Source organism: Gymnoscopelus braueri (genome assembly GCF_963280865.1).
Source record: "Gymnoscopelus braueri genome assembly, chromosome: 16".
Taxonomy (NCBI): domain Eukaryota; kingdom Metazoa; phylum Chordata; class Actinopteri; order Myctophiformes; family Myctophidae; genus Gymnoscopelus; species Gymnoscopelus braueri.
Window position 1 is genome coordinate 36813535 of NC_137616.1, and position 17266 is coordinate 36830800.

The window sequence follows — 17266 nt, forward strand, 5'->3', positions numbered from 1 at the left end:
AGAGGCCTGTGGACAGTTCAGAAACCCGCCTAGCAGTGACATCATCGGTATGCAGATTTGGTCATTTCAAACTAAATTTCAACCTTTTATTTTATTTGATTATTAATGCAAGAGAAACAGAGTACATTGGTCTTGCATTAATACAAATATCAATAAAAAAGGTTGAAATCTTGTTTGAAATTACCAATCCTACCTACCGATGATCAAATCAAACTTTATTTCTAAAGCACATTTACAACAATCGAAATTGACCAAAGCGCTGTATACAAAAAACATCAACAAGAAAGTATGCAAGTGCAACAACAACAAAGTCACACGTCGCATACAAGTAGAACAAGACATCACCTTAAGTGTGATTAAAAGCTCAAGAATGAAATAATTTAAAAGCCTCGATAGAATTAGCACTTCTAATATAGAAGGGCAGGCTGTTCCAAAGCCTATAGGAGCGGCAGCAGCAAAGGCACGGTCACCCCTACTCCTCAACCCGGGTATGGGAACCTCTAAGAGCAACTGGTTGGCTGAACTCAGTGCTCTGTGTGGGGTGTAAGGGCTCCAAAAGTTCAGACAATTAAAGGGGGCAGGCCGTGCAAAGATTTGTAAGTAAATAAAAGAAGCTTAAAATCGATTCTGAAATTGACAGCCGCGTTTTGCACCAGCCGCAGGCGCGTGATTGAGGACTGGTCAATACCGGAGAACAGGGGAGTTGCAATAATCCAGTCTGGAAGATATAAAAGCATGGATTGCCATCTCCAGCTGTTTAGGTGGGAGATAGGGTTTAACCTTGGCTAACAGTCGTAATTGAAAGAAACTGCTTTTAGCAACGGATTTTATATGTTTGTTGAAGGTGAAGGTACTGTCAAAGGTGACACCAAGGTCTTTGACGGAGGAACGTATGATTGAGCTGAGGGAACCCAGGGTATTTATTGGCGGATGGAGCAGTGTCATGGCCAAAATATAACTTCTGTTTTATTTTCGTTTGTGTCCATCCAGATTTTAACGTCGTCCAGTACGCCATCTTAGAATGAGCATTAGTGAGGACCAATTATATGAAGATATGGTTGAGAAGTGGTCCTTCAAAGTTTTTTTCTTCCATTTTGACAATGATGGATTACATCGGTGATGGATTACATCGGTGATGGATTACATGGGTGATGGATTACATGGGTGATGGATTACATTGTGGAATCACAAATGGCGGTACAGTAGGTATATCCTGCAACCACCACAACCGAACATGAATTATGGATTAAAAAGGTACAACCTTTCCACTGGTATCTCCCTCTCTCCATCCTGTTCCTGTATGACCAGACATGTGATCAATATTCATCCATGACATAGATTTTCATAGTCAGGGAATATTATCAGAAAGATTTCCAATTTCCAATTTCCAAAAGTTCAACAGCTGTCACAGATTCCCCTTGGGAAACAGAATGTCAGTCTTTGTGAGATGTGTTAATAGACACCTTTACGAACACATTGGTGAAGACATTTCTTTCTATTTTTTGAATATGCCCTGACTATCATGGCATGCAGTTCATTCCCACTATTCCAGTCAGGTTCACTACGTGTTAAAGGGATATTTCACTTTCAAAAAAACTTTTGGTCATTTTATCATCTACTCAGGCCTTTGTGAGCCCCCCAGACAGTTTTTAAGTTGCTTGATTAATTATTTAGATATTTGATATTCATTTTATCAGACACGCCCCCTTCCTATACAAACCCATTGTAACTTCAAACTCCATTTTAACCATGTTAGATTCATCAAAAACACCCGTCCTTGGTTCTGGTGACTCACCCTGCCCTCCTAATGCGTGAGGGGGCCGTGTTTTTCTGATTGCTTTTTTCATTTATTTTATTTCAATTTTTTATTGTATTTTATTTTTTTCATTTTCCAAAAAGAATATTAAAAAAAAAAAAAAAAAGTAATTGAAAAAACACGGCCCCCTCACGCATTAGGAGGGCAGGGTGAGTCACCAGAACCAAGGACGGGTGTTTTTGATGAATCTAACATGGTTAAAATGCAGTTTGAAGTTACAATGGGTTTGTATAGGAAGGGGGCGTGTCTGATAAAATGAATATCAAATATCTAAATAATTAATCAAGCAACTTAAAAACTGTCTGGGGGGTTCACAAAGGCCTGAGTAGATGATAAAATGACCAAAAGTTTTTTTGAAAGTGAAATATCCCTTTAACTACTGTGCGCTTATATGTGTATGTTTTATATTTGCGCTTATATGTTTGTGTGTGCATATGTGATGAATGCCATATCATAAACCCCGCATAAATACACTTACAAAATCCTGAGTGTCAATTTAACTCGAGTGTACGACACCACACACACAGTGCGTCGTGTCATGTACATCTGCTATTTTTATATTGAAAGAACAACTGGTTTAGAGGGCATTTGTAGAATTGGCCTCAGGTCTTAATGGGTTAAATTGAAACTCAGGATTATACAGTGTACACATATACCCATGTTATCAATGGGCTAAATCTGTGACGGCAGTCATCGGCATACACTACAGTATGTCCTTCGCGATCCCACATAAACGCGTTTGATTCAGAGTGTAGTTGAAGGCCTCAGCACAGCCAGACACTATAATAACATCTTCACTTTTTTTTTACCGTCCATAATATCTCCACATTTTGCACTCTTGCTGCGCTGGCAACAAAAAGCTCTTTTCATCGGAGCCGGGTTTAACAGCTCCAGAGTCACATGAAAACAAACGTCTGGATGTGTTCTGACAGGGGGCTGTACTTTGAGAACCAATGCACTATACAACCACACACACACACACACACACCTATTTGTCTTGCTTGGTGGAGATGAAGAAGCCCACCAGTCGACGCTTTCTCTCATCGGCAAAAAAAGATCATAATGCTCCTAGTAGAGGTCTTCACAGGTCCAATATGACCGACCCCAACCGGAATGTATCCCTTGAAAATTGTACCCGGACCCGAGCAGTACCGAGAGCTGTCGGACCCGACCCGTATAGAACCGTGACATACCAGAACCGGACCCGTACAAAACCCGAGGCCCCCGAAATGCCCGAATGCCAAAGTTGTTTGCCAATTGCTAACGTTATTATTAAGAGTTACCTAAACGTAGTCTCCCTGGTTGCTGCTGCTGGCCATAACGTGATGTATAATCCCAGTCAATCAATGCGGACAGTTAACATAAATCTAAGTAAATCCACGTTTTTTTTTAGAGGTACAGTATGTGTAATCCCTCTTCTTAGCCATTGCTAACGCTAATCATCATTTTCCGAGACCCGAGACAAGCAGTACTGATTTTCCGAACCGGGAGTCACTTATTGATAATGGACCCGAGACCGAGCCAGGGTTCAAGTCCGACCCCCCCCCCTCTTGTCTCGCAAACTGCATGTCTCTCCTCCCTCTCTGCCATTGGTTTCCTGTCTGAAATAAAGCATTAAAAAATGCCAAAGATAGATGCTACGCCATGAGGCAAATTGACTCATTATGTGGCCAGCGATGACAGCAGAATGGATAACAATGCAGTTTAGTGTTGCAACGATCGCAGACTAAGTGTGAGATCAAACGGCCATGGAGACGCCGTATAAGCACGCCGGAATTGACAAATTCCAGGGTGGATTTGCACGGCGTGAACCTGAGGCATTCCTCTTCTCCTCACTACCAATCAGTGAGGTTTGAAGACCTGAGGCAGATTCTACAAATGCCTTCTAAACCAGTTATCTTTCAAGATTTTTCAAAAATGTTTTAAAAATAGCACATGTACAAGCTTGCATATCTGCTATTTATAGATGTTGTGTGTGGACGGCACGCAGACACACACATACATGTTGTGGATACAAATAAACCAACAGACACCAGGGTGTGAAATACAAAGCCTGCAAGTTTGATCTGGGACTCAATAAACAGCATATAAACCATTAAGCAATAAAGACCTGGAACGCATCTGTGTTACTTTTTGATTTGAGCTAAAAAGCATCATTTTACACTTTGGCTATTCAAAAATAGCAGATATACAAGCTCGTAGCGCGGCACCGAGTGCCGCGCTACGAGCTTGTAGATCTGCTATTTTTGAAAAATCGTGAAAAAAGTCTTTGAATATATATATTTTTAAAGCGAACATTTGTAACTCAAATCTTTGTTTCTTACGGTCCCTGGAACTAAATATTTTGAGATGGGGGTCAAATACATATTATTTTGGGGGTCCTTGACATGAAAATGTTTGAGAACCACTGACAGCAACATAGGTTTTATTCAAACTAACTAACTAACTAACTAACTACTGTATACACAACAGCAACATAGATACAGTGACACACAGGCTTACTGTATGGTACAGAGATTGGCGCTCGTGTCTACAGCCAGTCCTTTTGTTGGGCCCACCTCTTTATGCACGTCTATTCAGACTTCAGACATGCACAGGTCTTGGACAGTCAGATGCTGATTTGTGATCAAGCCCACCCCCCCCCCCCCCCCACTAGACAGAATTCATTTGCTTTCCAAAAATAGACCCACACAGAGAGTACATCAAGGAAACACTCCTTTGCATTCACATTTGAAAAGAGCCCTTTCAAAGAAGAAAGACACGGTAATGGTAATATTTGTGTGTGTGTGTGTGTGTGTGTGTGTGTGTGTGTGTGTGTGTGTGTGTGTGTGTGTGTGTGTGTGTGTGTGTGTGTGTGTGTGTGTGTGTGTGTGTGTGTGTGTGTGTGTGATATTTGTACTGTCTCTCTGTTGTATGCAAGGAAGCAATCTTCAGATGTGCATTGTAACCTCACCTTGGGTGTTTTAGTGCATTTTCCATTTCTGGCGTCCTTGATGTGGGCGATGTCCAGAAGGTCTGTCTCCTGTGCACGAGGACAAACAAACAATGAAGAGAGACGTCAACACAGAGGGCAAAACACAAGGTGCTTTTTGGGAAAACAAGGATATCGTTGCTGTCGGGGAGAAATCTCTTATATATCACTTTTTATGTTTTCCGTAAAATAGAATGCCCTGGCTACTTAAGTCATGCTACAGTGTCACACAAAAATAGCAGATCTACAAGCTCAAGCTTGTAGATCGGCAACTGATATTCTCTGTCAATCGTTATTTTCTTGCACCGCAGTAGCACCGTTGCATCATCACAGAAAAAACAAAAAAACTAAGATTTTGTTAAACATGTCATTACGAGACCCTTCAACATTATGTGGGAATAAGCTCCATATTTTATCTTAAGGTCGACCTAGTGCACGAAAGAGTGCTTCAGTCTAACCCAATTAAATCATAGTTTCGATTTGATGGTGACAATTTGTATTCATTGTTCAGAACATGGTTGGGGGTCGGTCTTAATATGTTATTATGGTACGCTGATTCAAAGAGGTCCTCAAGGGGTTGGCTTACACTAGCACTGCATGAAAAGAGGCATTAATGGGCAAATTCTGGCAATTGCAGTTGCTCAGTAAACCCGCAGTTTGCTGGTGTTTTTGTATGTCATTGGAAATTTACAGTTGAAAATGTTTACTGTGAAATTTGTCTATATACATTTGGAAATCAGTGATTTACCGTTCCTCTGCCAGACAAAGACCCAGCAGGAGACTGGCCATTTCCTTTGACATCCAAATTCACTCTTTGTTTAAAGAGGGGGTCTCTCTCTCCCTCTCCCTCTCCCCATTGCCAAAGCAAAAATGGAACAAAACTAAAATATAATTTTCAATATTTTTGTTAAGGGCTTAATTTGTTAATCTTTTTTTTTTTATAATCTAAGTGAATAAGAACATTTCCCATATCTGTTCCCAAGAATACAATAGTAATGTAGATGTCGGGATGAGGGGTGATGAGGACAGGTTAACAGGAAGAGGGTGTTTTATCAAGCAAGAGATTTTAAGGTTTAAAACATTGGTGCAGAGTGTTGACTTTGGGTTCCTTCGCTGTGCTGGGTCCTCTTTTTTTTGGGTTCACTTAGTTTTGTCTTTAATGAACATGAAGATGTGTATTGCTGTTGGAATGTTGCCATATAAAGAGTCTCTCTCTCTCTCTCTCTCTCTCTCTCTCTCTCTCTCCCCAAATGAGCTTAATCAGCAATAAAACACAGGTTTGGCAGGTTTACGTTGCAAAAATGGAACAAAACAATATATATTTTTTTCAATATCTTTGTTAATCTATGTTTTTTAAATAATCTAAATCTAAAAAGTAATTTAACTTGTCTAAATCTTAACTATGGTCTTTTGAAAAAAATCACATTGCAATGCTTTGTATAATGTAGGGCTTAATTTGTTAATCTATGTTTTTTTATGTATACTCTTAATCTAAATCTAAGTATCTTAACTAAAGTTTTTAATTAATTACATTGTAGTAAAAAGTGCAATAGTTGCCTCTGAGATGTTATAAAGTATAACAACATTTCCCATTCCAGACAGCTTTGACCAAAGTTGCTAATTATCATGTGAATGCTGCAGTGTCTCTCTACAGCACAGCCATTCACAACCAATGACTTTCCTTCTCAGTTTGGCCAATCAGGTTATCACATTTTTTAAATCTTAACTGCCATCCACTGCAGCCAGATGAAAATCAGTTGACTTGACTAGCTGACTGACTCAACATACTTGAATTAAGGTAAGCTTCAAGCCTACATGACGTATTTATAAATTGTTAGTAGGATACATTATATTGTATTGCACTAGTATCACAAGAGCATAATATTATATGCCATGGATTACTGTAGCAGGAAACCTGGAACACTTTATGTCGTAATTGTGAAATTTGTTTGTTTTTGCAAACTAACTGAATTTGCATTTATCAATTACATGTCTGCAGAGTTGTCAGATTATTTGTTTTTTGAAAGAAAAAATCCTCTGTTACATGTATTAAGTTTACAGTTTCCCCTTTGTTATCTTTGAGTTAATACATACATTTCCTTTGGGTTTTACTTAGTTTTGAGGCTACTTCAGAACTAAGGACTGAGAATTCCACTGATTCATGCATGCTGTGTGTGTCCACCCAAGGAGAGAAGGCCTTTATGCTTTTATAGTCCCAACTAACTTTGTGAATCATTCTGTTTGCAGGAGACTGTGAGCCGTTTACACAACTCTGAAAACAATGCCCTGAGACTTGATTCACAAGAAAGGTAATGAATTGTTTGTTTGTATCACTGTGTAATTTACCCCAGCTAAATAATAACAATGCATAACATTTATATAGCGCTTTTCTTAGTACCCAAAGTCGCTTTACAACAAAACAAAACAAAACAAACAACTTTATCAGGAGAGAAATTCTTAAAAAGGCTAAAAAGAAAACATTAAGCTAAGACTAAGGGAGATTTGAATTAGGGGGAGGGGGAAGGTGGGGTTTGATATAGGCTTTGAACAGGACGGGGGTGGAGGTGTGAGTTCCAAATGGGGGTGGCTGCAGTCTGCACTCTGCAACTGGCCAGTTAAAATTGCAGTCACATGTAAGTTCTCTTTTAGAGCAGTGTAGATGTGGAATTGTGTTGTTTGTGTAGATAAACAACTAAATAGATCCTAATTGTATTTTCCTTGTATTTTAGCTGCTTGCAGGACTCACTTGAGTCTCTGAAAAGAAGCCATCGCCTGGACCAGCCAGAGAATAATGACCAGAAGAAAAAGATGAATGCCTCAATGAAGAGCCGACAGAGAAGATTGAGGGTAAGTTATATGGAACTGTTTGTAAGATGTTTTTTGTTTTACATTCTGTGTTCCTGTAATAATGGTAATTTAATACATAATTTAATTGCTATTCTATGTTTTACAGTTGATGACCACCAGGACTGCATGTCTGGAGACTGATGGAGAAAGGCCATGCTAAGAAGTTCAGAGGAGGGAGACAAGCCGGAGGTGCCAGAGGACAGAGTGGGCTCATCAGCTGACCAGGGGCCATGGCAGCAGCGAAGCCAGAGGGAAGGCTGGAGGAGCGTGCCGAGATGTGGAGGTCTGTGGTCCACTCCAGAGATGGGCAGCCAGAGACCAGCCCATGGAGAAAGAATCCTCTCGTCGGGCAGCCAAAGACCAGCACATGGGGAGAGAGTCCGTGTGTCGAGAGCAGTGTCGAGAAGGAGCTGAGGAGACCAGGGTGGGGAGCCACCACTCCACAGAGCCCAGGCTGCTTTTATCGCCACACAATTATGACATTGAACAATGGGTGAGCACATCTGAGCAAATTGCACATAGGCCTACTGGATGTCAGCAGGACAGATGAGTGGGCAGTTTGCCTGGTTCCCCCGCTCACCAGCAGCACGTGCCTAATATTATTTTGATGAACATTGACTCTATGAACTAAAGTGAACGAGAACTACAACCAAGTGTGAAGATGTTTCCCAGAGCCTCTACCAAGCCCATGTTGATTGAGGAGCTTGGAGAGAGGGGGGGGGGGGGTGCGAGTGTCCCCATGGTCTTGAGGAGAGGGGTAATATATGTGTATTTATATGCATTCCTCCTCCCATAGCCTGAGAGGGGGAAAGTGTGAGAGTGTCCTGTTCAAGTCCAGAAGATTGAAGAACTTGGAGAGGAGAGGACTGTTGTGACTGAGATTCTCCCATAGCCTGGCCAGCACCATGAGGATTGAAGAGCTTGGAGAGAGGAGAGAGGAAATGTAACAGCTCTCTGTTCTGAGGTCCTCTGTTACTGAGGTTTTGCACAGTTGAATTTTGCACAATGATTTTAAGTATTTATTGAATTATAATCATGAAGGGCAAGTGCAATGTGTAATGGGTATGAGTGTGATAAGAGAGCAATATGTTTGAGTAGTGCAATATAGGGAATGCTGGGTGATTATTGAAAGCTTAACATGTCCCTGTAAGTTGTGCCTGTGGCCAGAGTAATTGGGCTGGACCAAGTTAGAAGGGCAGAGGGTGGTAGGATGAGAGCTGGACACCACCATGTCACCTGTGTGGCGAGCTTCCTGTGTTCATGTATTGTTTGTATTGTCGGTGAACAATCAAAATAAATACACCTTTTTGGTTGTACCCTATCAAGGCCTCTGTACTAACTCCAACCGCAAGTCGGGCATTCTCACAGCGCTGCACTCAGTACCACACTATGAGCTTGTAGATCTGCTATTTTTGAATAGCCAAAGTATACTGTATACTGTTTTTTTATTTATCAATAAACACAATTTACCTGACTGAGATTGTTGCCTATTTGTTTTCAGAATCATGTATGTATATTATGTGTGTGTGTGTGTGTATATATAACTAAATAAATAAATAAATAAATATATATATATATATATAAATAAAATAAGGGGGGGCACCACCCCCCTAGATCCCTAGGAGGGGGGTCACCTTGTGAGCCCCCATTCCCCCCCCCCCCCCCCTCACAATGTGACCCCCAAAATAAGGGAGGGATGATTGCCCACCTAGTATAGGTCACAGCCAATCATAGGTGGCTTATTGCACATGCTCAGTAGCATTACTCTAGATAGGGAGGAGGGGGGAGATCTCCCCCCTCCCAAATTGTGGAAATCCAGGTTAGGGCTGAAGGTGTGATTTTCTGGCAGCAGCCCCAGCAGGGGGTCACGCATACTTAATTTGGTACGATACCAGTCTTTACTGACTCAGAAAACTTTGAGTTTTCCGAGTGGTTTAGCTCATGTAAATACAGGAATTTTCACTGAATTTACATCTAATTTTCATCTGTTTTCATAGCCGGAAACCTTGTTTTTTGCGCAGTGTAGGTTTCATTTGGTAAAGCAGTTTTGACTTTGTAAGTAATGGACACTTGTACCATTACTTGTACCAATACTCATAATCACAGAAGCAAAAAGCCCCAAAAGAATAAATCTGTTTACTTTGCCCCAAAAGACCTAAGGCGGCGGAGAAGGAAACAAATTCTTTGTTTTTGTCCTTTTGCAGGCAAATGAAATGTGGTCTTTCCCGGATAACAGATGGTCTATCATTACACCCAAGTATTTGTATGAAAATACCTGCCTGATCTTTTCATTATGGATAACAATGGCAGCTTTATAAGACTCAGATGGTGAACCGAATACAAGTTCTGCAGGCATCAGGAGGACAACGCCAAGCGTAGCCAACCACATTTCCTGTTTAGCTTTTCGTGTGTCTAAGATCTCTCTCTCTCGTTCCAGTCACGTCAGCGCCATCTTTCTAGTTCGCGGGTTCGCAACATGGGGTCCGGGGACCGCCCGGGGGTCCCTGAGGGGCTACAGGTCTGTAACTCAAGAGAGTGTACAACTGGAACCATCTGTAGACTGTAATTAAACAGTAAATTAACACAAACTAATACAGAGGATTTTACAGGGTAGATTGGGGGCAAAGAGATAATCTTTTTTTTTTGTCAAATGGTGGTCCGTGACCAAGGTTCAAGGTTCAACTTTATTATATGTCCCAAAAGGGCAAATGGGTTTACAACAAGAGTCAGCAAAACATATTACATACATTAAACATATCTCTTGTTGCTGGTCGCTGCATGCGCAAGCGCCCAGCAACCAGTGGTGGAAAAAGTACTAAAATGTTTTTCTTAAGTATGTAGAAATACAAGTAAGTCCGGACTTAGTAAAAGTACAAAAGTATTGACATCAAAATGTACTTAAAGTACCAAAAGTAAAAGTACTCGTTATGAAGAAAGATCTTTTGAAAATAGCCAATCTACAAGCTCACAACGTGTTGCATCGCGACACATTGTGAGCTTGTAGATCGTCTATTTTCAAATGGCCGAAATGTATATAGGGTTGAAGTGGGTAATGTATGTTTTGTAATGATAATCAAAATCTACCAAGTAACAAGTAATTAAAGTTTTCAAATAATTGTAGTGGAGTAAAAATTACAATATTTTCGTTAGTAGAAGTAAAAAGTTGGAACATTATTTTGATGCTTTTCACTGTACGGACAGCAGTTGAAACGCAGTCACTGATTGGCCCGATCATTTTCTGATTTCTCATACTCGCTCCCTATGGGCCGAAGTCAGGACTGATACCAGGGAGGAACGTGAGAGTGAATCCACGTTATCAGTCTGGCCAATGCCAGGCTACCCATCATCACCATAACCTGGATACAGCATGCCATGTGTCACCATGCATAACCAACGTCCTACTGTCCTACAAGAACACACGCTCACTGGGGGCTGGAACCAGGGCATGAGAACTGTTCCTGGACGCACACACACACACACAGTGGAGGAAGTGGATCCGTAATGACATACAAAGTGGAATGTTGTTTGAATACACACGTACACAACCTGACACACACACACACACACACACACACACAAATACCACCCCCCCTCCCCCACACACCCACACAAATACCCCCTCCCACACACACACACAAATACTCCCTCCCACACACACAGACACATTCACACGGTTCCCCGTGCTGCTGAAGTGAGTGAGTCAGGCTGGTGCCCTGCACACACACGCGTATATACAGAGCCGTCTGGGAGAAATGCGGGGCCCGGTGCGAAGTCACGCGTGCGCGCTCCCTCCTCGCGCGAGCGGTTATTTGCGGTTATTTCTTTTTATAACTCTTAATAAATGTGATTCTGTTCACTTACCGCTCGCACTACCCTTCCTGCGGCCCTGCGTATATACATACACACACACACGCTGAATGTGGATTGATGATTACTTAAATACCTTTAACTGGAATTACAGTATAATATAAGTGGTATGAAACACACACACACACACACACACACACACACACACACACACACACACACACACACACACACACACACACACACAAGGGCATTAACGAATAGTGATTTATGGTATTCGAATTATTCGACCCAAAAGTATTCGAATATTCGATTATTCGATTTGATTATAAAAAATGAAAAAATTAAAATATTTTTTTTTTTTTTTTTTTTTTTTTTTGCATTGATGACTCGACTCAAGGAATGCGAGTTGACGTCACACCAGAGCTCACAGCTGCATGTCTGCTCTAGAAAAGCCAAAAAAAAAAAAAAATCTTAATCTTTTTTTCGAATAGTTGAATAGTGGTTTGATAGTCGAATAGTCGGTTTGATATTCGAATATTCGAATATTCGACTATTCTGTGAATGCCCTAACACACACACACACACACACACACACGGTTCCCCGTGCTGCTGAAGTGAGTGAGTCAGCCTGGTTGCCTGGTGGGTCTCAGCTGTGTGAGCGACAGTCAATGGAGCAGAGGGAACATTACACTGCAGCATAATGAAGCCCCTCTCTGTGTGTGTCTCTCTCTCTCTCTCTCTCTCTCTCTCTCTCCCAATGAGAAGGGGGGACATCATGAATAGCAGGGGCTGTGATTTAACCACATATTTCACCGGGGGGCCTCTCAGTTAACAGCATCTTAACCCCTTAAGACCTGAGGCCCATTCTACCAATGCCTTCCGTGGATCTTTTCTTGCCAAGGACCCCAAAAAAGTATTATGTATTTGGCCGCGGACCCCCCCCAACTGAAAAGCCTTTGTGCCAGGGACCCCCAGAAGAGACGGATTTGTGTAAAAAACAAAATCAAAATTATAAAAAAAAAATTCAAACGCAAAAAAGTAGCAGATGTACCCTCCTTTTCAGAGGGGCGCGAAGTGACGCGCTGTGAGCTTGTAGATCTGCATTTTTTTGAGAATCACTGTTCTAAACCACTGTTCTAAATCCTACGAGTTTTCTGAAAAACGTATGTTGATATATATATATATAGCTCAAATCTAAAATGACAGAGATGCTTTCCCGGTTTTAAGAGGTTAAACGGCGACCGGAGCAGACCGTGACCGTACGGTACCACTCTTCCATTATTGATACAGACACCGAGGGAACGGAAAAGCCATCTCTGCCTCTGTCTCTCAGGGTCCCAGAACACGTCTTGTGTATTCATTCCACTGAGGTGACTCTCGGGCCACTGCCATCATCACGCCGCCGGTGCAGAAAAAGCACCGGGTGGATGGAGTTAAGGAGAAGAGGACCATTCCCCCCAAAAATGGAGAGCCTTTGAAATATTGACACTACATGACTTTTAAAATGCACTGGAGAGAAGCTCAACGCCACCGAAACTTCACCTCCTGAATAGAAATGAAGACGGGGGTTTAATCATTCAATTCAAAAAGGAGAAAGAGAGATGTTGCTTCCTTACGTCGTTGACTTTTCTCCAGCATGTCAAGCACCCTTCCTCCTCTGTTCCTGTCCCTCCATCCATCCACCCATCCATTAGGTTCATTGCATGCTAATTCTCTAGCCAGTAATGGGATTTGCAGCAAATACATGCAACCCTGACCACCACACTGGAGAGCCCCAGGCATCCATCCACACTCCACTAACCCCATCCCTCTATCAGCCTGCACATCTCTCTCTCTCTCTCTCCCCCCCTCTCTCTCTCTAAAGGGGGAGAGGGGACATGATGTGGAAAATTAAGCAGGCTGAAAAGTGTGTGTGTGTGTCCAGACGGTGTTATCAGGTGGAGACGTGGACCAACTCACTCAATCTGCAGCCTCTACCTCAGTATCTGCACCTTCTCCAGGCTGTCAGGGCACGCACGCATGCACGAGTGCACGCGCACGCATGCACGCGCGCACGCACAAGTGCACGAGCGCACACACACACACACACACACACACACACACACACACAGTACTGTTCACCTTGGTAAAATATTAAAATATATGTAATCAATCAGATATAAATAATATAACAATTACTATTTATGAGATTACCTATGATATTCACTGAATTACATACACGTTCTATATTAATATTATATTAGAGAGAGGGAGAGAGAGAGAGAGAGAGAGAGAGAGAGAGAGAGAATTGGTAATGTCTGTTTTAAGACAGTTTCTAGATCATAATGCTTGTTGACATGTGTTGCATCTAATCAACTTCTCACGTCAGACACCAGTTCTTCTATAGCAGGTGAAAATGGCAAAGCGGAACACGTCCTGTATTATGGGCTTTACACGTTTGAGCTGTCGAGAGCTGCTTCTCATGCTGATGGGTGTATTGATTTAGACCTTGTTTGTCTGTCTAAAAAACATTGCTTGCACTAGTACGGTATTTGTTTTGGATTTTTCTTTTGGACAGCCCGCGCCCGAGCCCTTACCCGAACCAACCAATTAGCATAAAGTGTCACCCCGAACCCAGCCTTATCCAATGAGCTTTTTCCTGTCAGACTCAGCCTGAAACTGAGAACGCAGTATAGTAGTTTCCTGCTACTGTGTATGGAACTGTCACCAGGGGTCCTAAAAAAGCCGTTTCTCTCCATGTGAAAAAACTTCGTAGCTGTACAGGGGAGGCGGAAATTAAAACACTCTATCCCTGTGTCCGACTGAGATAAGGATTTCACCGTCCCTGTTTGCAGTGTGAGAGAGAGAGAGAGAGAGAGAGAGAGAGAGAGAGAGAGAGAGAGAGAGAGAGAGAGAGAGAGAGAGAGAGAGAGAGAGAGTTTGAGTCAAAGGTTAGCACCTCCATTGGGCCAGTAAATGGCCAACCTTTGAAGTCTCTTTGGAGAGAGCGAGCTCTGTGTGAGGCCCTGGTGGAACAGTGGGGCTCCAGGAAGAAGCGCCACAGTGGGGTCTGTGCTGTGTGCCCTCAAGGGGCCCCCGTTCAGCCACACAGCTGATATTCAGTATCGTGCAGAGTGGAAAGGGGGGCTGAGTCCACTCCAAACCCACACAACTGAACTAACTCATGGCCAGTGGTGTAAAGTAACTAAGTACATTTACTCAAGTACTGTACTTTTAAGGTATTTTTTTACTTTACTGGAGTATTTACTCATTTCAATACTTTTACTTCTACTCCACTACATCTCAGAGGAAAATCTTGTATAACTACAATTATTTGAAAACTTTAGTTACTTTGCAGATATAAATTATTACATCATAAAACATTAACCACTTCAGCCCTATTTTATACCTAGGCTATTTGAAAATAGCCTATCTACAAGCTCACAACGCGTGTAGATCTGCTATTTTAAAACATTTTAGTACTTTTACTTTTGGAACTTTAAGTACATTTTGATACCAATACTTTTGTACTTTTACTCAAGTAAATTTTTAATTCCGGACTTTTACTTGTAAACGGGAGTACTTCTACATTGCAGTATTGATACTTTTACTTAAGTAAAAGAATTTGAGTACTTTTTCCACCAACTGCTCATGGCAAAGCAACCATCCTGCACAGCCTGGCGGGGTGGGGGGGGGGGGGTCAGGTCACACAGCGTGACACTGACATGGAACGTGTCACGCCTAAACGCTCTCAAAATAACTTCTATTTCATCCTAGACCCCGGAATCGGAAACCTCTTTATTGACATAAGCATGAGGTCCATTACAAAGGCTTTCACACGTGGTGCTCTGAAAGCCCTCTGTATGAATCAATTATCAATGAACACGTATGTATCATCTGCGTAGAACATGTGGTGTTGTATAGCTCCTGCCAAGACACTATACATGAAAGAACCCAGTCAGCTTTTTGCTGCAGCCTTGCTGTCGTGTGGCGCACGATGTCGGCATCATCTGAAGACGAGCCGACGCATGCGACAAATTAGTGCTCCATGCAGTGAGACTGGAGTAACACTGAGATTCAGCCAAATCCAGCACACAATGTTAACTAACGTAATGTACATATGTTACAGACACATGCAGTACTAGTACTGTACACGCACAGAAGTACAAACGCCTTGCGTCGTTCACTTCTTTCATCTATTTCCAGTGACATCTGTTCTTTTTTATCTGTACATTTCTGTCGCCTCGCTCCTTCTATCTCTCAGTTTATCACCCTCTCTCTCTCTCTCTCTCTCTTTCTCGTTCTCATTCTCCTGGGGCAGTTGTGCTCAAAACAGCGAGTGGGGCCGCAGCCCATTAAGATCCAAGGCACGTCCAGGAAGCCGGCGAGGGGCTGACGGGATGCAAAACTGCTGAAATTAATGAACATGTTGAACCTGCGCGAGGCGAGGCCCCTGTGGCAATGTTTCTACTTGTCTCTGTTTGTCTATCTCTGCTGAAGGGGGTCACTCCTCTGCTCTTCAAACAACAACATCCAGCACATCAAACTCCTCCAATTCCTCCAAACGGCAGCAAAGCGAGGCAGGTTTATTTGTACAGCACAAGACAGTTCAAAGTGCTTCACACAAAACATTTGAGACCCTTTTAGACAAAGAGGAAACGCACTACTAACGGATGTTTGAATCCAATTAAAAATTGCAGTAAACATAGTTTTAAGACCTGAGACCGATTCTTACTTCTAAAGCCTAACAGTTTTCTGAAAAACGTATATGTTTCTATATATCAGTGGTTCTCAAACCTTTTCATGTCAAGGACCACCCAAAATGTATATGTATTTGGCCGCCGACCCCCATCTCAAAATGTTTTGTTCCAGGGACCCCCAGAAGCAAAGATTTGAGTTAAAAATGTTCGCTTGAATATAAATATATTAATTTGCACACATTTTCTTGATTTTTCAAAAATAGCAGATCTACAAGCTCATAGCGCGGCACTCGGTGCCGCGCTATGAGCTTGTATATCTGCTATTTTTGAGTAGCCAAAGTGTAAAATAATGCTTTTTAGCTCAAATCAAAAAATGACACAGATGCGTTCCAGGTCTTAAAAGAGAATAGAAAATGAGAATAAGCTAAATTGAAACAAAACTACGAGAACGCAATTACAGTGCAGCACAAGAAACGAATCAAAGAACCTGAGGAAAAGACAGCGGCAAAACATGAAAGTCTTTAGCTTTGATTTTAAAAGAACTGACGGTAGGTATCAGACCTGCAAGGTTTGTGGGAGTTTGTTCCAGATATGGTGCATAAAAAAACAAACGCTGCTTCTCCACATTTTAGTTTCGAAACGCAAGCAGGTTACCTGCATGGTTTTGTAATTCGCAGCATATGCTGTCTGTATACACAGGATATTTCTGTGCTGTGGTGGGGGGGAAATTTGCATAGCTATTTGAGCACATCTCCGTGGTGAAATGTATCGCTGATCTCTCTCTGCATTGCTGTGCTGTCAAAATGTCTCTCTGCTTCGTTCACGGGGGGTGTGGAGGACTTTAATTTTCTACCAGAGGCCCAATTTGATGAAAAACGTGATATGAGGTGCTTTGAATAAAATATTCTTCGTTGGGACTTCCACAATGCGGAGCTTTGCTGATTGGGGCGTGTAGGAGCTGAGATCAAAGAACATTGTCGCGCTCTGCGGTAATGAGTTTTCACAGACTTTACTGGCCAGCGGGGACACTCCACTGCACGGCTGTATTTTGGATATAGCAGGGCTGTCTGTCAATTGTTATACATAATTGCCGGATCGCAATTATTTTTTAGCCAAGCGCAATTATTTTGTTTAGCATAATAG

The 17266-nt window shown here is 42.0% G+C and overlaps 1 protein-coding gene across 4 annotated transcripts in view; it reads right to left on the bottom strand.

The window, feature by feature from the left end:
- Positions 1-17266, bottom strand: part of plcb1l (phospholipase C beta 1-like) — a 273312-nt gene that overhangs the window by 202674 nt on the left and 53372 nt on the right. For all 4 annotated transcript variants that reach the window (XR_013934755.1, XM_080453637.1, XM_080453638.1 and 1 more), the window contains exon 3: positions 4770-4838. Coding sequence is in view for 3 of the 4 variants with exons in the window: in XM_080453637.1 (XP_080309763.1) it covers positions 4770-4838 (69 nt within the window). In the remaining variant the exon portion in view is untranslated. The remainder of the gene's footprint in view (positions 1-4769; positions 4839-17266) is intronic.